A 27,558-nucleotide genomic window follows, 5' to 3' on the forward strand; every position below is an offset into this window, starting at 1 on the left:
GCCAGGAGTGAAAGATCAAGAAAGATTTCTTGAGATGGTACAAAAAAAGTGTTTTTATTATACCATGGTACAGGACCTGGGGGCAGAAGAGCTGCAATGTGACTGTGAGAAGTGATTATACTTTAAATTGGGGGGGAGGGGGCAGAGATAAAGGAAGTTTCGAAAAGGATTTTCATATCTTAAAGACTTATAGGATTGTACAGGTCGGGCCAATGTCAAGCTAAGGTTGCTTTTTGCCTGTAGCAAAGCATTAACTTAAGGCAGCTGTGAGTTCCTGAGGAATGTCATACTCTGCCTGCCTCAAGTATTTTCAATGGGCTGCAAGTTCTAAGGAGATTTCATTTTATCTGCATTTCTTTTGCCTTTGTTCTCCACATCACCATGACTAGCTATATACAAGAACTAACTAGTTTAATTGGAGGATATCATCAGCAAGTTACAATGGCATGGCCTCTGCTGGCTGGCCATCCCTTTTGACCAGAAGATTAGATGTACATCAAGGCTTTTAGAAGAAAGCATTGTCACCTCACTGAGAAGACCATTATGATGTACTGCTAACCACTCACACTGCTATCAAAATAAAAGAAAAACCCTCCTAGACTCACACAAACCATGCCAAGTTAGACCAGGATTAGCACTCCCAGGACAACTGGAAGACCACCCCTTAAGTTGACCTTAAAGTAAGGATTTCCCAGGCAAATTCCCAGGCACCAGAAACAGACAGAATCACCAAGTACACAGCTTTTCCCAAGGTCACAGATCAAGAAACATTCACTTCCACCTATTTTCTCCCCCAATGGGTCTCCCTACTCCCAAAGGGAAATTTTAAAAGATCTTCCTTTTAACAAAGTCTCCCCCTTCTTTAGCCATTTATTAAAAGGCTGGCTGGAGATTGCTTGTCTCAATCTATCCCATTTTCATCCTGATCCTCCATTATGGGCTCTCTTTCCAGCTGGCGTCTCACTTACTAACCCTTACTGTTTTCTCAGCAAGTTATGCACAGACCTGACACCCCCTAAACCACTTTTCAAACCCTGGCCACATTAATCAATCTGATTGCTGATTATATCAACATCTAGATCATGCAAAAGAACTTGAAATTAATTTTTATTCCTGCCAGTAAGACCAACTGGTGGACCAACTCTGGAAAATGGATGCATGACAGGGTATGGCATCCATGACCAGAAAAACACATCACTTCTCTTTTTGGTGAGTAAATTGTACACGAGAAAGCCTCTACAGAAGCTCAAGGACCGTCCTTTGTTCAAAGACATTAGAAGGGATCTCTCCCCCCTTAGCATTGAAAACTGTGATGGTACTGGGCTTTTCCCACCTGACATACCAAGACAATATTACAATCAAACCTTGTGGTGCACTTCCACAGGTAGCATCCTCAAGCCTCTCGTGAAGGTCAGAAATGGTCTCAATACTTACTGGCTCTTACAGTACAGACCCTTGCCAAACCATCAGATATTACAGCTGGCTCACAAGCCACCCTTGCGTGACCTGGGAGCAGCTGAGCTGCCAAAGGCCAAAGATTACATATGGGGAGACCAAAACATTGCACTAAGTTGGTCAGGTAACAAGACCAAGCCTTACAGCGGCCAAGGCCTAACTGCAGGTCTCCTACATCAGATATTTCACAACCTGTTCTGCTCCTATGGACTGACAAGGATACACAGAAGACAAAGATGTGCAGATAACAACATGACAGGTGACAAGATACACCAAACCCCAACTTAGTAAGTCACAAGTTTCATTGTGACCTTAGCCATGAACAATACTGTTTTTTTTTTTTTTTAATCTTATGTGATGATAAGGTATATACAGAGTTCCACCTAGACGGCCAAGATGATGGGGCCTCCGATTCCTGATGCCCTCTGTCATCAGGTACTCCACCTTAAATGCCAGCCAAATTACAAACTTGGGTTCCTTTGGTCATAAAGTAGTGCCACATAAATATACTAGACAAGATGTTACAGAATACTGGCTTGTGTATCACAATTCTAAGTTTTTTCTCAATACTGAGCTCCCTTTTCCCAGGCTTTGGAACTTGAGTTGGAAAAGATAGTTCTAAATCTTTCCATAGTAACAGAACAAGAGTTTAGTTATCACTACACAAACACTGGAAGCCATTCTACCAGAAGTTAGTAGTTTAGGCTCTATTATACTCCAAAGTTGCCTTCCCCTATGCACACTGACAGCCCAAAAGGAGGAGCTTCGTCACTGGCGAAGGAGGCTGCTTCTGTGTAAATTGCTTGAGACAAACAGTGTCCAGAGCTGCACACTCTCGGTCAGACAAATGAGGTTCAGCCATTCTATACGAGGGACCTATTCCCAGACATGGGAGACTGATTTAACAGGATATGGGGAAGTGTGCTTAGATTTGTTATTTCTTGTTTATTCATTCTTATTCTAATTTATGCTCTTCTTTCCCTTTGCAGATAGACTCTTGGTTGCTAATCCAATTCTTCCTTCCAGTGCCACAAATGCAGCTTTTACGTGAAACTTCTAAGAAACTTTCAGAGGAAATGAAGGCGTTCAGAGCATGTCACCCCAAAATATGCTGTTTTAGCATATTGATTATTTTAAGTTAAAGGAGCTTGAGAAACAGCAGGTACAAGAGGGGCACTCTGACCTTCCTTATTCTTCCTGGCAGGAGATAAAACTCCCATGTGAAAGATCCCCTCCCTCTACCAGGAGGAAGAAAATCAGTCCCCTCACCAGAGATGGGGAATCAGGCTGAGAAATCTGTACAAACAAGACTTGTTACACTAATGCTTATCCTCCTAGTCATTTCTCCACAGTTTACTACCCCTGGCCCAAACTCCTTGGCCTTACTTGGTTCTTTGTCTAAAAGATATAAAAGCGTTCTGTTCTGGTCACTTCTTCAAGTCTTCATTCTCTTGTGAAGGTTCTCATGTACATGTAAAAAAATAATAATAATAAAACTTGTATGCCTTTCTCCTGTTAATCTGTCTTACGTCAGTTTAATTTTTAGGCCCTGCTGGAGACCCAAAGAGGGTAAGTAGGGGAGAATCTTTCCTAACCGACAATGGTCAATAATTTTCTTTCTGCTAGCACCGTAATCTCGCAGGGGATCACATTCCCAAACCTTTGGGTTATTCTTATATTCACTCCCATGAGATACATGCAAAATTCTCATGATTTGCTCTCTGGCCCCCTTAGAAACTCACGCTCGTAATTACGACTTCCATCTCAGTATAGTGTTTCAGGATTAAATAAAGTAAGTGGAACGTGCTATATACACAAAACCCATCAGAGGGGGCTCCAAAACCTTGGCATATGGACCCATGCGGGGATAAGAAAAGGCGACCGTGGGGAGTTCCAGGACGGAATCCATCACCTGACAGGAATGGGACGTGAGGGTGACTTCCGGTCCGGCCAGAGAGTTTTTCTTATAGCGAAACTTGTTTCACCAGCTTTCCCCGAGGGCGCAGCAGGGCGGAGCGGGCGGGCCCTTTTACTCCGCTTCCGGGTGGAGGCCGAGCTGCCTGCTAGCAGTCACCGAGACAGCGGACCGCCGGGCGGCGCCTGCGCGCTAGAAGAGGAGGGTGCTCGGGGGCCCTTTTCCGGGGGCGGGGAGCGCGCATGCGTAGGCAGCCAGACTGCGGCCAGTTTAAGGCCAGGTGAACGCGGAAGTACGGTACGTGAGTGTTTTCCAGCTCTTCTGACTGCGGCCGGGTGACGGGTGCGAGATGCAGGCGGGCGCGGCGCCTGAAGATGGTCGAGACGGTCCCCGGGAGCGGCTAGCCTTGGGTGAAGCTGGGAGGCAGCAGCAGAATCATGAAATGCGGTCTCAATCGAGGGCAGAACGGTTTCCAAAACATTCCTACTGGTTGGATCTCTGGCTCTTCATCCTCTTTGACCTGGTGTTGTTTATCTTCGTGTATCTTTTACCCTGGTGAGTACTCTGAATACAACGTTGAACTGGTAGGGAGCTTACCACTACTCCTTTTGGGGGTAGGCAAGGTAACTGAATTCCAGAGAGTATGGTATGTCCAAAGTAATAACGTAGCTGGTGAGTGGCAGGGTCGGTGGGTGGGTGGGGAGATTGGGATAAGGCTGGAATAAAAATGTTCTTCCTTGGCACCTCAGTGAGGGTCTTCCAACAGGTAGAAACTTGGCTCCATGATTTTTTTTCTCATGTTATGGAATGAAACCAGCTGGGTTTGAGTGCCTGCACCACCACAAAGAAATCAGAGAATTTATTTCGCTTCTCTGAGCTTTATTTTTCCATTTACCATTTGGAACCATAGGTGTGGAATGAAGATTAAATGAGATAGTAATTTATCTAAAAGCGATTTGCATTTTCCCTGGCAGCAGTAAGTGCTCGACTGAAGCTACTGTTCCTATACTACGGTTGGGCCATGAGTAGGCCACGTAGGTATCTCAAACAGGTCCAAACCTGAACTCTTAATAACTTATTACAAAAAAATGCACTTTTGTGCCGCCATTTCAGTAAGTAACTTTTTTCACTCAGTACTCCTCCCAGAACCCTAAGGCTCTTTGACTCTCCTCTCTCTTTTATACACACCCACACAGCCCCAAACACCAAATTCTGTAGGTTCCACTTGCAAAATCCTTGCTCTGCATTTTCCTTGCCACTCAGTCTGAAAAGACAATTTTGGAAGGGGAGAAGGAAAGGAAATGTAGAGAAGGAGTAGGGGAGCAGAACAAGAAAAGGACACAGGATTGAGTTGATGAGGGAAAAGTTCAGGAGAGAAGCAGTGACCTGAAGATAGAGCCTGTGGAAGAAAAGCAGTGCAGCTCATTTAGACATTGAGGAGCTTTCTTGGAGTTTGGGGTTGTTTTCTCACCAGGAGTTAACCTCTCTCAGTCATGCTTATGAATTTGCAAGCCTTGATAGGCAATTTTATCTTCTTTCCCCACCCCCAAATTGTGGCAAAGATTTGGGCATAAGGTCATTGTATTTAAGGCCTTATCGCTGCTGAGTTGCTGGATAGTGTGGTAAATTAGAAGGCAGAGGTTTGAGTGGGGTGAATGGAAGAGATGGGTATTTCTATAAAATCCTCTTCCAAGCCATTTATAGAGTTTCCACTCTCCTCTACTTCCCCTCCTGTTTTGGGTAGAGACTGATACCTCAAATATAGTGATTTTTTTTTTTTTTTTTTTTAAGTTTTCATTCCTGGGTAGAAAATGGAAGCCTTAGGAGAAATAGTCCAGGCCTTTTTTTTTTTTTTTTTTTTTCTCTGTCTCATCAATACGTAAATCATTTAGGAATGTGCAAGTGACTGAGACAACCTAGATTTTCAAATATTAGGGTAAGTATTAAAATGGGAAGGAGACATTGTTGACAAGTATTTGGTTTTTACAGAATGGTTTGCCTATGTCTAGATTAAGAAGTTGGTTCCTGGAGTGAATTCTGAAAACGACTACAAACCTCTTGGAGAAGAAAGGATTGTGCAACAGAACTTCAAACTCTAAGCGACTTTTCTTTCATTTTACATACTCTTCATTTTGGGGACTACATAAAATGGGTGATGATCTCACCCATTCATATAGCTAAGTTCTTAAACTAGATTCTGATTGATGTTTAAAAACTTTTTAAACATCTGATGGCTTTACAGGGGCTGAATATTGAAATATTTATATGTAAGGGTTTATTGTATCCATTAAGAAATACAGTACTGTCTAGCCTATAACATCTTAAGGGTTAGCTAGGGTTTCATATGATGCAAAAATGATGAAATATTAAGGTGAAGTATTTAAAAATAAATTACTGAAAAGCAAGGGAAGAAGGGTTTTGAGAAAAAGGAGTTAAGAGCTGTACAGAAAATGCAGGCCCACGATATATTGGCTGTAAGTACCAGTTTAATTTTAGATTAAGTGGTCCTCTGTTATGATTGCCAGTTTGATACAAGTGCAGGGAAAGTATGTAATATCCAACATTGGAAATCTAGAGTGCATGTCCTCTCACCTGGATGCTTCCTGCCGTTCATTCCCTTTTAGGCTTTTGAACTTCCCTAAGATAAGACTGTGTTTCCAACCTATTTTTTGTTGTTGTGGTTGCATTAAGAATGCTTGTGGCCTGAACATGTTTTTTAAAAATGTTTGTACATTAAATACGTCCGCAAAGTCAGCATATTTACTCATTTCAACAAATATTTGAGCACTTAACTCTGGGCCAGGTACAGCGGTGAGCAAAACAGACAAAAAAAAATCCTTGCCTTCATGGAGCTTACATTCTCTTACTTATCTAAATGTTAACAAGAATGTACATTCTAGGAGGATCAGAATTTTATTTAATCAGAAAGTCACACTCCGAAAACAGCTACTAAAAGCCCTTCAGAAGCCATTCCTATTATCTAACAGATACTCCTTTATGTAACATTAGAAATGGGCTCTTGTTGAAATTGGTGACATCTGATACATGTGTATTGCCTCAATATTTTGAGGATATTCCCTTCCCTTAGAAACAAGGCATAGATCTGGTAAACTCTACATCCTCTCCCTTTTAGGATGGCAGTTAAGAGTGAAATCTGGGACTGGTTTTGGGGGATTTTAATTGCCTGTTGCTATGAGGTTAATAATCATGCCTTCAGGATATTGTTGCATCTGCATGGAGAGAACCTTTTATGCAAAGGTTGAAGCATCTAAAGAAACATAGAACTGGGATTTCATTGAGCATACCGAGTGTGAACGATTTTTCTGCTGCTTGCTAATAATTTTGTCCAATAAACGTTTATTACATAATTAAATTTGGTCTGATTTGGATTTTGCATTTGTTTAAACAAATTACTTGATAGTATTATTTTGAGAGGATTAACAGTTACCATGTAGCTTAATGGTAGGTTACACACAAAGATTTATGATCCTTACTACCTTTCTGAGCCTAAAATCTGAGCCCAGTACCACAACTATTAGATACTCTGAAAATTCTGATAGAGGGAAGGCAGTAAAGTCCTAGTGTTGTGACATGACTCTAAATGGTATACAAAAATGGTGGCAGCGTGAGGATTGAATCTTTCCTATAGCTGATGAATAAGAAATTATGCCTACCACTGAACTGTGCCACCTCTAGTACAGTGACTGCTTACAGTACCCACACCTGAAGGCTAAGTGGGTAAAAGGGGAAACGGGTAAGGCTAAAGGATGAATGGGGCACCAAGAAAAGTTGGCAAACTTGCTAAGACAAAAAGACATTCAAAGAATAACATTAATGTGATTTTAATCTGATAGATTCCTTTATAAATTTCAAAACCTTAATTTCATATAAACCAAATGATTATTTTAATAATCATTTGAAATGAACTAGCTGACTAGCAGTTGTGAGGAAGTCATTAGGAGTCCATTAACCTGAAAATTTGCAATAGAAACTTCTTCTCCACGCTATCTAGTCCCTAAATGGCATGGGAATACATTCAGAGACTATAGGATATTTAGAGTCATTGAGGTTACTTAATGTAAATTATGTTCCAGGACAAGGGTCATCAAACAATGGCCAATGGGCCAAATCTAGGCCACTACTCAGGCCTGTGAGCTAAGAATGATTTTTACATTTTAAAATGGTTGAAAAAAATAAAAAAATTTCATATGAGAATTATATGAAATCCAAGCTTCAATATCAATAAAGTTTTATTGGAACACAAACATGCCATTCATTTACATACCATTTAGGGCTGCTTTACTTCTTTAACCAGTGGCAGAGTTGAGTAGTTTGTTACAAAGACCCTATGGTCCACAAAGACCAAATTATTTACTATCTGGGTCTTTACAGAAAGTTTGCCAACTCCAATAGGAGCCCAATTTTAGACTTCACTACAGTTACAGTCTTAGGAGCCTCCAGTGATAACACTTTATGATTAGTGATATTCCAAGTACCCTGAACTTTAAGTTGACTTACATTTCTCATAAAATAATAATCAACATGGGGGAAATGCACAGAATGTTCATGAATGCACAACATGTTCATAAATGCACAGAAAAGTCCAACCATGTTAACTTAAAAATCGGTTTATCTTTAAAAAAAAAAATGCTGAACCAGAAAAAAACTGATTTCACAGAAAAATAGAACAGTCTGAAGATACGTATTTTGAACATTATAACAATTATTGGTTGCATTATTTCAGAAGTTATAATTTTATAACCAGAAGAAAACATCTATAAAAATTAGATACCCTAGCAGTAAAAATTTTACATGTGAATGATTAGTTAGTAATTATGTATTCAAATCTGTATTTGGAGTGTTGAATCAACAAAAACAGTTCTAGTTTGTTAGTACTATGACAATTCAGGTGGTTTCAACTGAACAGTACTTTAAAAAGAGCCAAAATTAGATGTTGTAACTCATCTGAGTTGAAAATACAAATCTATGAGACTGCTGTTAAATATCAGAAATATGTTTATGTTTCAAATAATACATTTAAAATAAAAGCTACACAAAGTTTTTGAAAGATATTAAAAATACTTGAAGTCCATTTTCTAGTATTTTACAATGTTATAAAAGCAGTAATTAAATACAGACATTTCAAATACAATTTAAAAAACTTTACAGTATTTACAAACCCTCCATACTAAAAGTTATGTTAAAAATAAGCTTTCTTAAAAGATAAAGTTTAACATAGTTCATATTCAAGTATTTCTAAAGTAAGAGAATATAGAGTAATAATCACCTACATTTACAGTTAAGCTATTTAAAAACTTCTCTAGGTTTGATAACTGGGTGCGGTTATGTTTTTACAAGCAATATTTTATATTTATCTAGAAATACTCATTTTAAATCATTTACATTTTGCAATATTTTAACAGTTTAAGGAATTGGTCAAAATGTTAAATTTATTCATCAGTTTACAGAATTAAGTTATATGTATAAAGTTTATTAATGAATGTAAGAAAAATTTTAATTATGTAATTCTTTATTTTCTTAAGTGGACAATACAAAAACTCCTAAACCACAATAAGTTTACCAACTTAGTACAAAATAAAATGACAACTAATGAAATAAGGCAATTAAAGTAACTTATAAGGTCATCCTGATAATGGAAATCTTTATTTTTAAAATAAAGGCCTCTCCATGAAAGTAGTTAGGGTAAAACGACTATCCGTTTAGAGTAGAAAAATGGGAGAGCTGCTCAAATTAATACATTTCATTAAAATTAAACCCTCTATGAAAGGCAGCAATTGAATCTGGAAACCCAAAAATATTTTCAGATTCAAGAATCTGAAGATCACTAAAATGGGTTGACAACCTATAAAGATGTAAGGTTACAGCAGGGGAAATTTAGGCAGTCACAGTGAGATTCCCAATAAGAGGGCCCTAACTTAATTCCTAACACTGGTTATTAGCAGCCCAATGTAAACCAAACCAAAATAAAACCTTTCACATTTCATATAAAGTTAGAAAAAGTGTTAACAAATAAATATACTAAAGTTAAGAATTTCATTTATTTTTAGCTTACATGGCTGAAATCAGTTTATGAATACATACAACAAAGGCCTAATTTATGTTAACTAGGCATTCTGTAGATAAAAGTTCTAGGAGCAAAATTAAGTTTCTTCTCTTCTGACCTTAAGAATTTAATTTAAAAATTGCTTTATCATTAAGGCTTTTTTTTTCTTTTTCAAATGCTATCAATTTCATGGGTTGATATTTTTTAAGACACTTAAAGGGATTGCATGTAATAGACTATCACAGAAGTCAAAAACAAATGGGTGAAGCCCTCTTGGTTCCTTACCCATTAGAAAGTGCTTCTTAGTAAAGCAAATACTGCTTTGACTACACAAACTATGTATCACCTGGTATTTTTCCATTAGCATAGTTTTATCAATCTACATATGTGAATATTGGTTAGTTTAATACTTATGGGTCTGTTAGCCACACAAGGAACAAAGTACATTTTTATTCAATTGCAGCAGTGACTTTTTGCATACCCCCCAATTTTCTATTTTGCAGGCACTATTTTGCAAGGCTATTCAAAGGGAATTTCTAAAATATCCAATAAGTTGATCATAAAATAAAAAATATATATAGAAAGTTAAAGCGATTAATGACTTTAAAAATGCCATGGTTTTAATTTCATGTGTTACCAGGTTTGGTCAGTCAATTCCTATTATTTTTAATGGCCTCTGAGAAGTATAAGCTTACCGGTTTCCTCATTTATCTACTACAATGTATACTAGGTTTATATCTTTGCTCAGAAGGGCAGTTTGAACCAAGACTATTGTGTAACACCGGTCCTAGCCCTCTTTCACTCTGGGATAGCGAATTATCATTACAAAAACCACTGCTCTCCGGAACATAGAGCTTGGGTCTCTGATGGTATTTCAGTCTGTATGTATCAGTCATGCAGCTATCAACTGAAAAATAGGTAGTTAATGAAATGGTCTCATTTGGACAAGTAGAACTAGAGTCTATTTCTGGTTGGCAAAACGCATCAACAACTGTACCCAAGTCTGCCTGAAAATCTTTAGTTGAAGAGCCGGACAGGTAGTTTGGTGTGTTGCCAACATGCTCTTTTACTTGAAATGTTTCCTGAAGTCTTTCATCATTCATGTATGTACCCACTTCTGAACCTGGTTCTGGATCCGGACTTAAACTGTGCTTTGGAAGACTAAAAGAATTCGCTTTAAATGTCTCTGTAAGTTTGACATTATGTGTGGAACCATTTTTCTCTGACTGTGGCACACTGGTTATAGCATATTTCTTTGGTGGCAAAGGAGGCGGATTATGGCTAACAAGGTTTGGCATCTGACCATCAGATCTGCAGGCTGACTGAATTATATGTTCCCTGGATAGAGACTTCTCAGAGGAACACTGTTCCATCATAGTTTGCTGCTCGATGAGGGGAGCAGTTTCTGGCTTTAACCCAACAGGTCTCATGTGTGAGGACCACAAAGAAGATGGTAACACTATTTCGTTACTGTTCATTATCTTTCCAGAAGCAGAATTATCATCAATGTGAAGAAGTAAACCTGTTCTCTCAGAATTTTCTGTATTAAGCCACTCAGAAAATTTGCATTCACTTGATGTTTCAAGTTTCTGTTCATTTGACTGGTGGATATGCTCTCTTGCTGCAGTGTCCTTCAGTATCTGTGGACCTGACGAAGGGAACAACTTTCCATTCGTTTCATGTATAATATGTGACCTGAAACAAAAACAAAGCTAAAACACCATATATAAATAGGCAAAACTGGGGGAGAAACAAACATTTGTCCTGCAGTTTAATTTCTCAATATACACTTTATGTTATTTTTGTAACAGAAGTGGGAAGATACTTATAACCATTAACATTTTACACTCTCTTAGTCCGAAATTTATGCTAAAATATATGAATACCAGAAACACCTATCATTACCAAAATCAGATTTCTAATAATTAGAAGCATAATTTAAAAAAACTCATTTCAACTTACAAGCATGGAAATTGCATTTATTTGTGATAAAATGTAGCACAGACTTAAAAAGAAATGTTATAAGCAAACACTTCAATTCCCTAAAACACTTCTCAACCAACATCACAAAGTTTATACCAATAGAGACAACTTTAATTTTGACATGTAATGCTATAAAAGGCTGGCATACTAATTAAAAATAATTTGATCAGGAGTACCTTTAGGTAATGATTTTTTTTGGAAACCAGTTTTAGAATTTTTAATATATATGTATATCTGTTATTCTGTTATTATATATTATATAATACCAAGAGCTTCAAAAACAAATAGAGGAACAAAAGAGAAAAAATGGTCTGAGCCCTCTCTCAATTTCCAAGAGACCCTGTCTACAAAGCCATGTTTTTTTGCTAATGACAAAATGCTATACGTTCGACTCTAATTTGTTTCAATTATTAATCAGCCCTTAAGATTTTAAGTTGCACAGATAACAAAAGCAATCTGTAAGTAAAAATAATAGTTACTATTTAGTAAGCACTAACTACATGCTGGCCACTATACTAGAGCTTTTCTGTTACTTTCTTTGATCTACAACAGTATTCAGGTAAAGATTATTCAAGTAAAGACTACTATCCCCCTTTACCTGCATGTGGCCAAAATCACCTGGATGATAAACAGAAGAACTAGGAATTGAACCCAGATCTGTTTGTCTCCAAAGGCCATGTTCTCAGCCACTACTCAAAGATCATTTAAATGGCAAGTTACCAATTTTACAAGAAAACTGTAAGACACAACTGACACAACATTCCAGAGAGCATCTCCCCGAGTCAGTACTAGACAAATACTGTCAAACTCTTGGCCTCCCTTTTCTAGACCTCATGCTGACCAGCCCCTATCTAGCAGCTCAGTCTTCCTTCAGACAGGTAACTATAATATGGCTAAATAGATTTCAGCTTTCAATTTTTGTGTTCTCCTGAGGTTAGGCCTTGACGGGGGTTTGAATAATTCAGAAACTCCTCAGCACTGCTCAGGAACCCTTCAAAGACCACTGTTAGAGTGATAACCTTATAGGTAACGATTTTTTTAAGTTTATTTATTTTGAGAGCGTGTGAGCAGGAGAGGGGCAGAGAGAGGGAGGAAGAGAATCCTAAGCCGGATGTCTGTGCTACTGTCAGTGTCAGCATGGAACCTGACGTGGGACTTGAACCCACCAACAGTGAGACCATGACCTGAGCTGAAATCAAGAGTCAGATGCTTACCTCACTGAACCACCCAGCTGCCCCTAGGTAATTAACTTCTATGGTGAAGATAAATGATATTACATTGTAAATTTTATTTTGCTATATGAAAATTATTTTTCTCATGTGAATTGCATGGAATTGATGAAAAGAGGCTCTGTAGGATAAGAGCTATATTCAAATTTCAGCTCCATTGCTTCAGGCAAATTACTTAATAAAAGCCCTTAATTTTCTCTTTGGTATAATACCATCTACCTCCTAAAAGTGCTGTGAGGATGACAACAATCATGTATTGTACCAGGTACTTTGTAGGCCAGGCTCTCTATTCTCAGGTCCTTTTAATGATCACTTTTAATGAACAGACAGGCATCAATAAAATTGTAGACCCATTGTTTTCAGAGCAGTAATATGAATTTACAGCCTATCTGATAAAGAGTTCCTATAATACATGCATTTAGTACAGAAAATTTTAGTTTTTCCAAATATTTTTGATTACCTCTTTATCAAAGGATTTTTTATTTGTAGATGTGACTCTGGGTGGAACTCAGGAGATTTACAGCCTACTTCCAAATTCTTGAGTTCTTTTCTGAAGCCTGAGGTGGGGAGAGAGAAAAATTAAATTATTTAAGTGATCTTTTATAATTTACTCCACTTATACTTCTCCATAATTTACATAAGGTTTCCTATAAATAGGTAATTCTCTTACAACTAACAGAAATTAATTCTTCAAGGCCCAGCTCAAATAATACCTCTTTTCTGAATGCTTTATACAAAATAAATGGCTACTTCTACTACCACTTGGAAATGTTAGCAATGTTATTGGGGCTACACCGCGTGGAGCTATGTTGTTTCCCCAGTTACGTAAGACATATTCTTTGCCGACAAAGTGGTAGGGAAATTGTGCATCTGAAGACAGATGGCTTGGGTTGAAGTTTAGATTTGCTAGTTATGGGCTAGTAACTTTAAACAAACCTCTCAATCCCTTATAATCTGTTTCCTCATTTATATGAGATAATGACACCTCTTTTACCTTCCTCACATGAACATTAGGAACATGAACTGAATTAAATATGTGGGAAGGTATTATGATAACATGTAAGATGTTATGTCATCATCACTAACTAGCTACCATTTACTGACTGCTAAGTTGTTAAGAGGTTGATAATAATTATTTCATTTAATCTTTACAAGTGAACCCCATTTTTACTTGAAAGACAACAAACACTGGTTACTCAGAGTTGGGTACCTGGCAGAAATTTTCTTAAAAATTAAAGACATGAACCTATCATTTCCAAGAAAACAACTAGCATTATTTATTGCCAATGATAGAATTCAAGCTTTTGGATGAAAATTAGAATTTTGGAAAACGGGAATCCACCATCATGAGTTTTGTAGCTTCCCGATAATTATAAAGACTTTCTGCTAACATCTGTGGCAATGTTAACAAATGTGCTTTTTTAAATTATATAAAGAAATGTGTCAACATTTGGAAGACTTGCAAATTTAGCAAATCAATATTTTCCAAATGAGGTTAGTAAAAAAAATCATGCATGAGTAAAGTAAATCATTCTTTAAATACTTAAATTTTTCCATTTTAAAGCCTAATACAGTAATTATTAATATATATTGCCCATAAAAACCAAAGCTCTTTGAGGTCCTTAATATTTTTTAATAGTATAAAAATATCCTGAGATCAAAACGTTTGAAAACTACTGCTACAATTGATTGAAAATAGTTGTCTTTTAAAATCTCAGTCACAACTGTTCTGTGAAATGATTCCCTCCCCTTTTTTTTTCTTTTCAAATTTTTATTTTTTAAAGTTTATTTGAGAGAGACAGACAGAGCATGAGTGTGGGAGGGGCAGAGAAGGAGACACAGAATCTGAAGCAGGCTCCAGGCCCTGAGCTGTCAACATAGAGCCTGATGCAGGGCTCAAACCTACCAGCTGTGAGATCATGATCTGGGCTGAAGTCGGAGGCTCAACCAACTGAGCCACCCAGGTGCCCAAAATTTCCCTTTTTATACCCCAAGGAAGTTAGGTGACCCAACTGATGCTATGTAACTGGTGACAGCATTCAAACAAATCCAGGGTTAACTCCAAAGTCAGTGCCCTTTCCCCTACCTGCAAGCTCTCTTTTACATATGCTACTAAAATCTGAGATCATCATACAGAATCTCCTGTGATGAAACTAGGCCACTAGTTTGAACATCAAATAACATGATCCACTTTAATGTGCTGATGCCTACAGAAGATATCAGAATATATGGCATTAGCTTGAATTTTCAATTGATTGCCTATACTTCTATACAATTCTACTTAAGTTTTTCCTGTATCCTCCCTTGTTTTTAGATGGCATTGTTATCACATTCATTTATGTTTTCTTTCATTCTCATGCTTTTAATTGTACTCCAAACCTATGAATTGAAGATTACAGAGAAGGGGCGCCTGGATGGCTCAGCCAGTTAAGCATCTGCCTTCAGGTCATGACCTCACGGTTTGTGAGTTCGAGCCCTGCATCAGGCTCTGTGCTGACAGCTAGGAGCCTGGGGCCTGCTTCAGATTCTGTGTCTCCCTATCTCTCTGCCCCTCCCCTATTCCTGCTCTCTCTGTCTCAAAAATAAACAAACATTAAAAAAAAAAAAGATTTCAGAGAAAACAAAAGTTATTAAAGCAACAACTTTATTTTTTAAACAATAACAAAGAACTTTATCTTAGATGGCTTTTTATCCCTAAGTTGATCTTCTGGGTGTTACTCAAAGTTCAGCTGGAATCTACAGTTGATCAAAACATCTAACTATTATCCTATGGAAAAAAATCTGTATTTGATTACCATCAGGCTTTGCAAATTAAATCTTCAATTTCTAAGAAAGAGTTGTGTAATATATATGAGAATTTAATACCCCATATGCAATATTGCTCACACAGTAAATGCTAGCTTCTAATAAAACCTAAGATAGTAGAATGAGAGGAACTACAAGTCTGGCATTCATTTGTTTAAGACTTAACACTCCTACGTCCTCTAGACTGCAGTAAGCTCTTCATTATTACACGATACATTCCCTTTTTGTTATTGTTTCCCTTAGTATAATATCTAACATATAAAATACATTCAATGAAAGTCTAGAAAATGAATAAACAATTACATGCAAAACATACTGTTTTTCTTCTCTTAAATTACCACCACCCTGTCCACAACGTTCCGAACTCACAGAACCAGAACTAGATAAGTATAAACTGAGTCAAATTCTTCTTACCTTTCCTCTTGACCTATTTCAACTTTAACAAGTGCCACACTAATAAAATCTTAAAAATAAAAGGCAGTATCATTGATCCCAGGGAGTGTTAGTTGCTTGTAAGCCTGACAGATTGCTGAGGCTCAAAAACAGCCTCTCTCTTCAGCAGCTACTTTATGATTATTTAAGAAAAAAAAAAAGGTAATGTCAAAAAGAACTGATAATTTTTTGGACTTGAAAAATTAGAAAGTTGAAGTTACATTACAATTTTCTACTCACTTTGATTTTAACTTCAGAATGTTTACTTCTTACCCTAATTTCAAGTTTATTATTCACAAACACCAGAAAAAATACTTAATTCTTAAAGAACTCTTTACTATTATTAAAGTATGTACAACAGACAGCAGGAGGCAGCAGAGGTCTTATAAATATGTTTGAAATTTTCATGTCACTATGGCAGGCATTCAACCAAGTGGTTTGACTTCAGAATTCCAACTAACTTAAAAATAGATGTGTTATTTTTCTCTTCTGCTGACATAGACATCCATGTGTCTTTACTGGGAATTTTGGCTCCAGGTCCTTTGCAAACCAAAATAGTTCAATTTTTATACTTGGCACAGAAGACAACACCAAGGTTTGAACTAATAATGCTAATTTTGATACTGTATTTTTTAAAAGCCCAATAGTCAAGAAATCAAAATATATACTTCATCTGAAAAGATGACCCTGGTTTAAAACAGGCTTAGGTAGCAATAAAACCAAACTGCTGGTCTAGACAATGTAATCTTCACTCTTGTTGTATGGGGAGATTTCAAAATATAACATGAGCACTACTATTACAAAGCCTAAACACATTCAAGAGCAATAATCCAATCAATGATCTGATTTACAATAAAACAAAAATTTTGTAAATAAAATTTGAATACTTTGGAAAAATCACAAAACTTTAACTGGCCTGTTTCTTTACCTTCTTTGTTTCTTTTTCCACTCTGCCTCCAGAGATCTTATTCCACCAATTACTGTTCTGTTCTATTCTTATCTTCACACCTTTTTCTTCCTCTGTACATTAGTTCCTTACCCTCCATAACCTAAATGCAAAACTAAGCTCTTGGTTTCATCTTTCTCCTCTAGGTACTGCTTCTTCACTATTCACAGCAAAGGTCTGGAGAGACATGTGCTAAATCCATTTCTTTACTTCTCTTTTATTAACTTATTATTCTACTATAATTTCTTAAGACGTTTTATTTGAAAATGTCAAAAAGCCCAGAAAAATTGAAAGATTAAAACTAGTTCAAAGAATACTTGTATATCTTTACCCAGATTCACCTATTATTAACATTTTGCTCCATTTTTTTCTGAGCAATTTTTTTTTTACATTTATTTATTTTTGATAGAGATAGAGCACAAGTGGGGTAAGGGCAGAGAGAGAGGGAGACACAGAATCTGAAGCAGGCTCTAGGCTCCGAGCTGTCAGCACAGAGCCCAACGTGGGGCTTGAACTCACAAACCGCAAGATCATGACCTGAGCCAAAATCAGATGCTTAACCAACTGAGCCACCCAGGCGCCCCTGAGCCATTTTAAGTTAGAAACATCATGGCCCTTTACTTCTCAATAATACTTCAGTCCTACCTCAGCTTGCTTCTATTTCGAATGTCCTTCTAACACTGCTTTTTACTCTTTCACTAATGACTTACCGCTAAATCAAACCTGTGCTTTTTAATCCTTATTCTGCTTAATTTGTGACCACTTGTCTTCTTGAAGCTCCCCATTTTCCTGGTTTCCCTGTGATAATCTTATGTCCTGTATTTTCTCATACCTTTAGCTCTTCCCCATACTTTCCCAAAGTTGCTCCTTCTCTCTATCCTTAGTTCATCTCTCTTAGCAAACCCCAACTTTTTTCCTCTACTTTTTGCTCTGAAATCTCCAGTTTTCCTGAGTGATGTCAACTCCCATATATGTGGCTGGTTACCCAGTACATAATCTCTCCTAAATTGTAGACATATGTCCCTAACTGGCTAATACATCTATTTAACCCAGATGATAAACAAAACAATCCCAAAATACTTTGGGCATCTCCTTTCATCCCCTGAAAGTTGTTTCTTCTTTCTATATTCTTTGATTTGGTAAGTGGTGTAACTATTTATGTAAGTCCCAAATACAGCTTCCTCCTTTTCCTCCCTTTTGTATATCTGTCATAAAAGCTGACTCCATTGTCTATAAATTCTTACAAACTCAAATCTTCTCTTCTGACACTGGTACTGTCTTAGTTTATGCCCTCACCCTTTCACTCCAGGCTGTTAAAGTAGTCATCTAATTTTTCTCCCACTGCTCCGAACTCACCCTCTACATTGCCACCAGAGGTTTTCTAAAATGCAGACTGGAGTGTATTACTCTTCTTGTCCTCTGCTGCCTTTCCACTTACTGTAGAATTTAAAAATAGCATAAAAGTTTCATCATGATTTGGCTTCTATCTACCCTCTATCTGTCATCTGACAACTTCCACACATGCACTCAGCCTTGCATACACTAAACTACCTGTATTCTTCCAATGTGATACTTTCTCCTGACCATGTGAACATATAATTTCTTCTGCCTTGAATGTAATTTAAGGCATTTGAAATTCTCCTGATTAGTGACCCATTTTAAAAGAGGAGCTAAAATAATCTAAATGGCACTGTGAAATTCCAACAGTGTATCTGGACAATAGCTTTCGGCAGCAAAAACCATGACATAGGCAGAGAAATCTATGTATCTTTGTCAATGAAAAAACATCAATGAAATAATTACGATGGCATGGCACTACTGTAGATTCTTGGTTCTCTAACATCAAATAAACTTGTACAGGCTAATATTAAAAACTGACTTAAATATCATAAATAAGTAAAAATTTTCTAAAGCTCCTTAACTTTCTAAGTCTTATAGCATATAACAGAAAGCGATTCTTTAGGTCGATACTGTTAAGTGTGCCCCCATTTTATAAAGAAATAGGACAAAGCCAAGGAAATCATACCAAATCACAAAGAATTAAATTAAACTGTGCCTTACTTAAAACAAAAATCCACACAGGGAATGTGTTTAGCTTGGGGAAAAAACTCCTATACTATTTTAACATGTTCTCAAAGAGTAGGGAAGGGGAATCCATAGAGACACCATGGGCAGGGGCATTAACAAAGATCCTCAAGGCAAAGACCAGGTGAGAGAACTCTGGTAGACTCTGAAGTTTGTTAAATAAGAAATAATTTTAACATAATACAATTTATGAGTTAAATAAGTGGGTTACATAAAACCACAATAAGAAACCTACTTCATACCCATTAGTGATGGTAATTATCAAAACAAAACAAAACCCCAGAAAACAACAAATGTTGGTGAAATATAGAGAAGTTGGGACCCTTGTGCATGGCTGGTGGGAATGTAAAATGGTGCAGCTGCTGTTGAAAACAGTGTGGTGGTTCCTCAAAAAAAGAAAACAAACCACAACAACAACACATAATTACCAAAGAATCCAGCAATTGCACTTCTTGGTACATACTCAAAAGAACTGAAAGCAGGAATTCTCAGATATTTGTACACCAATGTTCACAGGAGCATTACTCACTATACCCAAAAGATAGAAACAACCCAAATGTCCATCAATAGATGAATGGATAAACAAAATGTGTTGTGTTATACAATGTATTATTATTCAGCCTTTAAAAAGGAATAAAATTTTGACACGTGCCACAACATGGATGAACTTCAAAGACATTATGTTAAGTGAAATAAGCCAGTCTCACACACACACACACACACACACACACACACACACACACACACACACAAATACTGTATGGTTCCCCTTATCTGGGGTACCCAGAGTAGTCAAATTCATAGAGATAGAAAGTAGAATGGTGGTTGCTGGGGGCTGGGAGGGAGGGGGAAATGGAGAGCTTTTTACTGAGTACAAGAATTTAAGTTTGAGAAGTTGAAAGAGTTCTGGAGATGGATGATGGTGATGGCTGCACAGCAATGTGAACGTTCTTACTACCACTCAACTGCCACTTCAAAATGGTTAGAATGGCAAACCTGTAATGTGTATTTTACCACAATAAAAAAATATTCTCAAGTAGGTTATATACATACTCTTTGATATTAAATGGGGAAACCCACTACAAAGCTCTTACAGCAATACATTCTTGACCATCACAATCTCTATGACCTTGTGTTTTTATTACTATCAGGAAGCAAGCATAATTTTGTAAAAAGTACTGAACTTGCACTTATTGTTCAATTTCACCGACTTCTGCTGTTGATTTCTGGCCAACCCTTTACTGCTTCCTGTAATACTTGGTTACCAGACTTTTATCAGATTTTTAAACAGGCGAGACATTTTATATAGGAAAGGAAGGTTATTTCCTTAATATAAGTGTTTCCTTCTGATATTATACCATTTGATAAAAACAACATAATTTAACATTTCATCATATTCAATGTCTGTAACCTTAAAATAATCTCCACAAAAGCCTTAAGAATGATAAAGATTAAAAAACAAACTAAAAATTTGTTCTTCATGGCTATTTTTTATTGTGAAAAATTACCTTTTCTAATCCTCTGAATTCTAACATTTGAAAATATGGTCTTTGATTGCAACCTCAATAATCCCCTTGCTTATCATTTTCCTTGATCCTTCTCCCCCAGATCCTTCAGCTATATCCTTTCAATAGCAACCTGAATTCTACACACATTCATAACATCTAATTTTGTTTCTGGGCTATGTATGAGTAACAGATCACCTATAATAATGCCCCACACCATGAATATAATTACTGTTTCCAAACTGAACTTTTCTAACAGGGTGTTTATCCATTTTTCTATCCTGTCCTTAACTCCTGTGGTAGACATCAGACTGTTCACGCATATTTCAGTTCACCTTCCAGGCACTAGTAAGACTGCTTTTTTCCACCCTCTTTGAAATTATGCTTGGCTGTAAGACATGCCTTGGCCAAGATGTGAGTGAAAGTACATTCATCATTTCTGGGTTGAAGTTTTAAGAGCTCAGGCGTGATTCTTGTGTCCTCCTTCAATCTCCTCTCCCCACAATACTGCAAGGATCAGAGAAGCATTTGTGGAGATGTAGTCTCATTAGCCTGGGACCCTGAGTGACTTCTAGGAAGGACTCCATACTGACCTCCACTGGTCATGTATCATGAGCAAAACACAAATGGGTGCTGGCACACTGAGATCTTGAAGTTGTTACCACTGTGTAGCCTAGAGGTTAGCCTATCCTGACTGACACATTCCCCTCTTGGCCCAGTCCCTGAACTAGCTATCCCCATCCTTTAAAAGCCTTCAAGCATGAATTCTCCCAACTTGCTCATTACTCATAACCTTACCAGTAATAGCACTGTTCCTAGTTTCTTTACTCTTATTACCACAACTTTACAGCCACTATTACAATATATTTAAATAAAATTTTACCTTCCAAGTAGTTTTTGCTCTGTTGGGAGGAACAGTTGATATATTCTATATTTAGGTTGCTTGTTTTAACCTGGTCACTAGAAAACAGAACAAAACACACACCAAGTGTATCAGCTATCGTGGATTATTTTAGTTAGAATCTAAGAAAAAGGAAATAATACTTGTTAAAGAATTATTATATGCCATGTGCTGTTCTAGGGGATTAATGTACATTATTTAATTTACATCTCACAGCAACACTTAAAAGTAGCTATCATCCTCATTTTACAACAGAAGATTAAGGTTGTCAAAGTCAAATTAATTTGCCCAATACTTAAAATCCAAGACTATCTGGTTACAAAGTCCTGACCTTTCTACTACCCTAGGCTACCCCTTTCCAAGAAGTGTTATGAAATTGCCCTGCCATCCTAAGTCTTTATGGCAATGATTATTTAATATAATACAAGCAGTTGATTTTTGTGAATCTGGCTTTTTAATAATAAATGTGGTAAAACACCAGCTAATAACAAATTAAGATGTTTTACTTGGATTAAAAGCAGAAATTGTGGCTAGACTGATGTAAGAAATCCACCATTTAAGCTGTGGATGTGTTTTAGAGGTTACACAGGAAAGGGCAAATGTGCTTCTAACAGAAACATAAAAATGTATTCAGAATTAATTGAACACAAACTTAGTTATTTGGCTGTATTCTTTTATACTTGCTAAAGGAAAAATATCTCTTCCATGGAATTGGCTATGAAAGTAGAAAATATCCCTACTTCTGAGTTATAGATGTTAGAATGGGATAATGAACATTAAATAGATTGAAGAATTAAATAATTAGCTTGATGACAGAGATGCAACCAATTTAAATCTACACGTGAAAATCTGTAGTATAGAGGCGCCTGGGTGGTTCAGTCGGTTAAGCATCCCACCTCAGCTCAGGTCATGATCTCACAGTCCGTGAGTTCGAGCCCCGCGTCAGGCTCTGTGCTGACAGCTCAGAGCTTGGAGTCTACTTCGGCTTCTGTGCCTCCCTCTCTCTCTGCCCCTCCCCTGTTCATGCTCTGTCTCTCTCTGTCTCAAAAATAAATAAAAACATTAAAAAATTAAAAAAAAAAAAGAAAAAGAAAACCTGTAGTATATATTAATTCTTATCAGTGGCAACAATGATAATGTATTTCTGCACTTCTAAAATTTCCTAAAAATAAAGTTATTTTCAGAATCAGGAGGTAACTATTAAAAACAGAAACCTGAAATATCAAATAACTTGTGATATCCCAGGTTTCTTCATTCTAAAGTCAAGCTCTTTCCATTACACTTTATTGACCTCAGACTTTGAAAATCACTTCATATAACTAACAAGAGAAAATGATGGGGGAAAGGCATTCATTTAATTTGTGCATTACCTGCAGGATGCTGTTTCTTTAACACCACTGATATCCATTACTGTACCATTTCCATCGATAACAGGTGAATCCAAATTAGCAGATCCATTACTGACATGATCACTACTTTCGTATCCAGACTCAGTCCTCTGCATCTGCCAATTGTCACCGTAAACTTTAGTCTCTTTGAGGCCTTTATTTTTCTCTGCTCCTTTTCCATTTGATTCAAGGGAACTCCTGCCTATTTCCTGCTTCATTTCATCTTCGTATATGGTCATTAAACATTTCTGCTTTGGGTTCTCCTTTGGCCAATTGTTAAAACTCTGATCTCTGCTACATTTAGGTTTGTTACTGATATTTGATTTATGTCTTGGACTATGTTGCCTTTTTTCACTTTCATTAAAAATACTATCAACATTTAATGTTTCCCTCATGGGTTTCCAACCACGGTTCCGGCTTTTACTGCTGCCACTGTAACTGCTTCCTTTATCCCTAGAATCTTGGCTGCTGTCTGTATCATATCCAGTGCCACTGTCACTCTTAACTTTGCCAGTAACTTTCTCTCCTGGGGCAAGAATCTGGGATTTACTTGAACTCAGTATTTGTGCAGAAGCTCGACTCTGATGGGCAACTCGGTCATGCTTATATGGACCTTTTCCTTGACTATGATATAGATGTGGATTTCCATATTGCCTAAAGCCATTTGGGGCAGGAGGTGATCCAGACTTGAAATGTGGAAGGTCTTCATCAACCAAATCTTTAAAAATAAATAATCAAATGAAGATACAAATGAGTACTCTTCAGAGACATTTCTCAGTCACAAGTCAAACACCTTGTTTGTAAAGAAATGTTAAGCAGTAATAAGTAAACAATAAGATTTATAATATATCACATAGAGGTTTGAAGTTAAAAAGTGTTTTTTTTTTCATTCTCTATCCTTCATGAGAGGCATTTATAAGATAAGTGGTTATATATTGATTTTAAAAAATGATCTCTAAGGTAGATCATAAGATCTAAAAAAAAATTTAAATACTTTAATGTAATTTAAATATTTTTTTTTAAAAAACAGTATTTTGTCTCATTCATAATTAATGAAAATCATAACAACAAGAGTATTTTCTACTTCTTATATTGGTAAAGGTTTAAAAGTTTGTTAAACCAACTGCTGCTGAGGGTGTGAAAAAACAGACATCCAAACAATGTCAGTGAGAGTGCAGAATGGCTCAGGCTTTTAGGAGAGCAATTGAGCCACATCCAGCAAAATTAAGAATAAACAAACATACCTTAACCCAGCTATTCTCCTAAAAGAATTTTATGCTATTGCTATACATAAAAAAAAGTATACAAAAGTGTATGTAAAAGGATATCACTGCAGCAAAAATCTCAAATCAAGTTTTAAAGTCTAGCAGTATCATTTAAGTTAATGGCATGTCCATAACGAAAAGAGGATAAAACCATAAAGTGTAAGGCACGTTCATAATGAACTGGACACTATTAACGATGAAACAGAAGAAAGGTGAGGAGCTGCAAGAAAAGAAGCTCTCCTCACTTAATTTTATAACCTTCCTTCTTGTTTGAATGTACCATATGAGTGAAGTGAATCTATAATTACAAGGGAAGTTAAAACATCTAAACAACCACAAGTATTCCAGGCTAAAATTAAATAAGAACACTCCAGAATTTATTTTTATAGATTTAATAGGTGTATTAAAGAAATCATATTAAGATATATAACATAATATGTACATAAGTATATATGATAAATAATAAAGAAATTATATTAATTTGTATTAAGGTTACAAAATTTAGTTTAAAAGTAAGATTTTAGCAACCCCTTTTCTCAAATGAACACTATAAGCTCTTAGCTTACCTCTATGTCGGCCCAAATCTTTTCTTGGTCCCCTCTCCAAATCCTTCCTTTGTGACGAAAGTAAGTTTCTCTGTTCAATGGCCTTTAAAGCACATTCTCTGGAAATGTCTTTTATTTTTTCCCTTTGATCATTGTGACTTAACTTAACTGTAAAATAAACCATTCTTATAAATGATACAGATCATTTTTCAAATTGCTCAATAAAAGTACAAATTGAACTATATAAAATTTTTAACATGTTATATATTAAAAAGAAAATAAGAAGTATACAATGAACTCATTTTTATCCTTAGCCAAAAAACTCAATGTGCTTTTATCCTGACACTGGAGATGCCTGTTGGCTTTAAGAACTTCTTATATAGCTCCTAAAAACTTGTGTAAAGAGATCTTATATTGAAATACTAAAAGCTAAAGGTAACTGAGTGATCACTATGTGTCAGACACCATTCTAAGTCTTAACTCATTTAATTCTTTGAGGTGGGTACAATTACCATCTCCATTGTGGATCAGGAAACTGAGGTACAGAGAAGTTAAAAACTTTCCCAGGTTCACATAACTTGTAAATGTAGAACCAGGATTATGAACCCAAGTTGTCTGGTCCAATGTTTGTGTTTGTAATCACATACAGTTTTGGGGCTTACAAGTAGTTATCTTTTGACAAATAGGTAACAGCTTAATCTAAGAGTATGACCAATACAGAGGGTAAAAGATGGTCTCATTCAGAACTTTTAAAAGCATTTACTGTAATTCCTTGTTTTTGTTTTTTTTAATTTATTTATGAGAGAGAGAGAGAGAGAGAGAGAATATTCCAGGCAGGCTCCACACTGAACCCGACACAGAGCTCAATCCCATGGCCGTGACATCATGACTTAAGTAGAAATCAAGAGTTGTATGCTTAACCAACCAAGCCACGCAGGCATCCCTGTAATTCTTTGATGACAACTGTTAATTCGGGATCCTACCACCCTTGATTAAATGGGTTACTTTTATAGTTAGACATTATTTCATTAATGTACTTTAAAGCTGCTTATAAATTCATCCTGAACATCCACCCAATTCAAGTTTTATGTATTTCTAAACCATAACTACACACACCATGTGGCAATGTCTCGTTGTGGACCCAAGTCACAGAACCTGGTTTGTGAAAATTAAATCTGTGGTATGATGTAACAACAGAGAGTTGAATAAAAATGAAGTTAAATATAAAGTACAACTATAATAACTCTGAACTACTGCTATATTCACTAATGGTAAATTTAATTTTAGCCTATGAACCAAATTATTAACTCATGTTTTTCCTCTCCAAGTTAATATTTAACTCCTAGATTATGACTTTCTTTGGTAACAGTCCAGATTGCCTCCAGCCTATTACAGCGGTCAATATATGGAGAAACCCACATAGTAGTCAATTGTTCAGATAAAACCACAAGTCTGAGAGAAATGCATTAAGTTAAAAGACAAAATGTTGTTATCTAGTTATTTTCTCTTCATGGCCAAGAATAGTTAAACACCCTCCTTCTGTATGGTACTTACCAGGAATTACAGATTCAGTAAACGAGAAAGGGGGAAGCATAATTACTCAGGGACAATATAAAAATGATAACTTAAACACATACCTGGCCCTCTACCACCACTTGTTTGAATGTGGTTCCGATTAAATGATGAAATATTATCTGTTGGAAATTTCTGAATTTCTTTCTGTTTTGCCTGATCACCAAATCCATTCTCTTTTGAATTATCTGACTTATAAATTATGGGCTTTTCACATCCTTAAAAGACAAACAAAAATGTATTATTCCCATCCTCCTCCCCACCAGAAGAAGTGAAGTTTGAAACTTTTTTTATAGATTTTATTTTTAAGTAATCTCTATACTCAATGTGGGGCTCGAACTCACAACCCTGAGATCAAGAGGTGCATGCTCCCGACTGAACCACGCACCCCTGAATCATTTTTTTTCTTTTTTTCCCCCTGAATCATTTTTAATACTGTAGACAATCACTTACAAACTCAAAGGATTGACATTGATATATATACATTTTTAAAGAGAACATTTGCCAGACTTTTTTTTTTAATTTTATTTATTTTTGAGAGGGGAGAGCGTAAGGGCAGCGAGAGAGAGGGAGAGAAAGAGAGTCCCAAGTAGGCTCTGTGTTGATAGCACGGAGCCCAACTTGGGCCTTGAATCTACAAATGATGAGATCATGACCTGAGCCGAAATCAAGAGTCAGACACTGGATCAACTGAGCCACCCAGGCATCCATATTATTATTATTATTATTTGAGAGAACATGTGTGTGCGGGCGAGGGGCAGAGAGAGAGAGAGAGGGACTGCAAGAATCCTAAGCAGGCTCCAAGCTCAGCATGCTCAGCATGAGCCCAACTTGGGGCTTGATCTCACTACCTGAGCTGAAATCAAGAGTCAGACATTTAACTGACTAGGCCACCCAGGCATCCCAGGAGACATTTTTAAATGATTTCTGTATGTTTTGTAATGTATCCAAAAATGGGCGTAAGCTCCTTTGGACTTTTCCTGTGTATGACTCACTTTAAATCTCAACATTCACTGTTAGAAAGAGCTTCCAGCCAAGTATCCCCTTCCGTGCTTGTGTGACCACACAAGTGGGTAACTCCTGAGGGTGCTTTAGAGGCCATTGGTGAGGAAACCCTTCTTTATAAAGATTAACTCAAAGTAATAAAATTTTCCTGAACTCTGTTTTACTGAAACTAAATTTTGAAATTATCCTCAAAATTCATTTTATCTTCAGTATATTAATATTCTTAGTGTGACTGTGATACTATTAAAAAAAAACACTAAAAAGAACTTTTGAAAATTACCCATATTTTCTGCAACAGATTTATAATGTGACCAGTTGATGACCTGCCTAAGTGCATCTTCAGTAGAAACTGCTGTGCCATCGGGGTTTGCGTAAAACAAAAGCAGTGGCTGGAAGTGGCATCGGATACACTTGGAGACCACATCCTTCCATCTAGTTCCAACCTTCAAAAAAAAACCACAAT

At 36.7% G+C, this 27,558-nt stretch overlaps 3 protein-coding genes across 7 annotated transcripts in view; 2 read left to right on the forward strand and 1 right to left on the reverse strand.

The window, feature by feature from the left end:
* Positions 1–625: 625 nt before the first annotated feature.
* LOC122217914 (endogenous retroviral envelope protein HEMO-like) lies at positions 626–2,887 on the forward strand. Of its 2 annotated transcripts, XR_006201746.1 has the most exons (3): positions 626–680; positions 1,121–1,209; positions 2,445–2,887. XR_006201746.1 is itself a non-coding variant. In XM_042935618.1 (2 exons), coding segments are annotated over exons 1-2 (585 nt in total). In that variant the 5' UTR covers positions 1,023–1,158; the 3' UTR covers positions 2,446–2,887. The 2 variants fall into 2 exon arrangements, 1 of the variants encoding a protein (XP_042791552.1); XM_042935618.1 differs by lacking the exon at positions 626–680 and having other exon boundaries at positions 1,023–1,742.
* Positions 2,888–3,625: 738 nt separating this feature from the next.
* Positions 3,626–27,467, forward strand: CB1H4orf3 (chromosome B1 C4orf3 homolog). Of its 3 annotated transcripts, none has more exons than XM_042935621.1 (2): positions 3,626–3,925; positions 27,394–27,467. In XM_042935621.1, coding segments are annotated over exons 1-2 (207 nt in total). In that variant the 5' UTR covers positions 3,626–3,719; the 3' UTR covers positions 27,395–27,467. The 3 variants fall into 3 exon arrangements, with proteins under 3 accessions (XP_042791555.1, XP_042791553.1, XP_042791554.1); XM_042935619.1 differs by lacking the exon at positions 27,394–27,467 and adding an exon at positions 5,360–6,743; XM_042935620.1 differs by lacking the exon at positions 27,394–27,467 and adding an exon at positions 5,380–6,743.
* USP53 (ubiquitin specific peptidase 53) overlaps positions 7,197–27,558 on the reverse strand; it is a 50,243-nt gene continuing 29,881 nt past the window's right edge. For both annotated transcript variants that reach the window (XM_042935612.1, XM_042935611.1), the window contains 7 exons: positions 27,376–27,538; positions 26,156–26,308; positions 24,540–24,686; positions 22,691–23,426; positions 21,303–21,379; positions 13,107–13,203; positions 7,197–11,129 (listed from right to left, as the gene is read on the reverse strand). In XM_042935612.1, coding sequence (XP_042791546.1) covers positions 10,142–11,129; positions 13,107–13,203; positions 21,303–21,379; positions 22,691–23,426; positions 24,540–24,686; positions 26,156–26,308; positions 27,376–27,538 — 2,361 coding nt within the window. In that variant the 3' untranslated portion in view covers positions 7,197–10,141. The remainder of the gene's footprint in view (positions 11,130–13,106; positions 13,204–21,302; positions 21,380–22,690; positions 23,427–24,539; positions 24,687–26,155; positions 26,309–27,375; positions 27,539–27,558) is intronic.

This window comes from Panthera leo, chromosome B1, assembly GCF_018350215.1.
Source record: "Panthera leo isolate Ple1 chromosome B1, P.leo_Ple1_pat1.1, whole genome shotgun sequence".
In the NCBI taxonomy this organism is placed as follows: domain Eukaryota; kingdom Metazoa; phylum Chordata; class Mammalia; order Carnivora; family Felidae; genus Panthera; species Panthera leo.

Excerpts from the sequence above, each read along its gene's own strand:
- LOC122217914 (XM_042935618.1), top strand. The coding sequence starts at position 1,159 with ATGACAGGGTATGGCATCCATGACCAGAAAAACACATCACTTCTCTTT.
- CB1H4orf3 (XM_042935621.1), top strand. The coding sequence starts at position 3,720 with ATGCAGGCGGGCGCGGCGCCTGAAGATGGTCGAGACGGTCCCCGGGAG.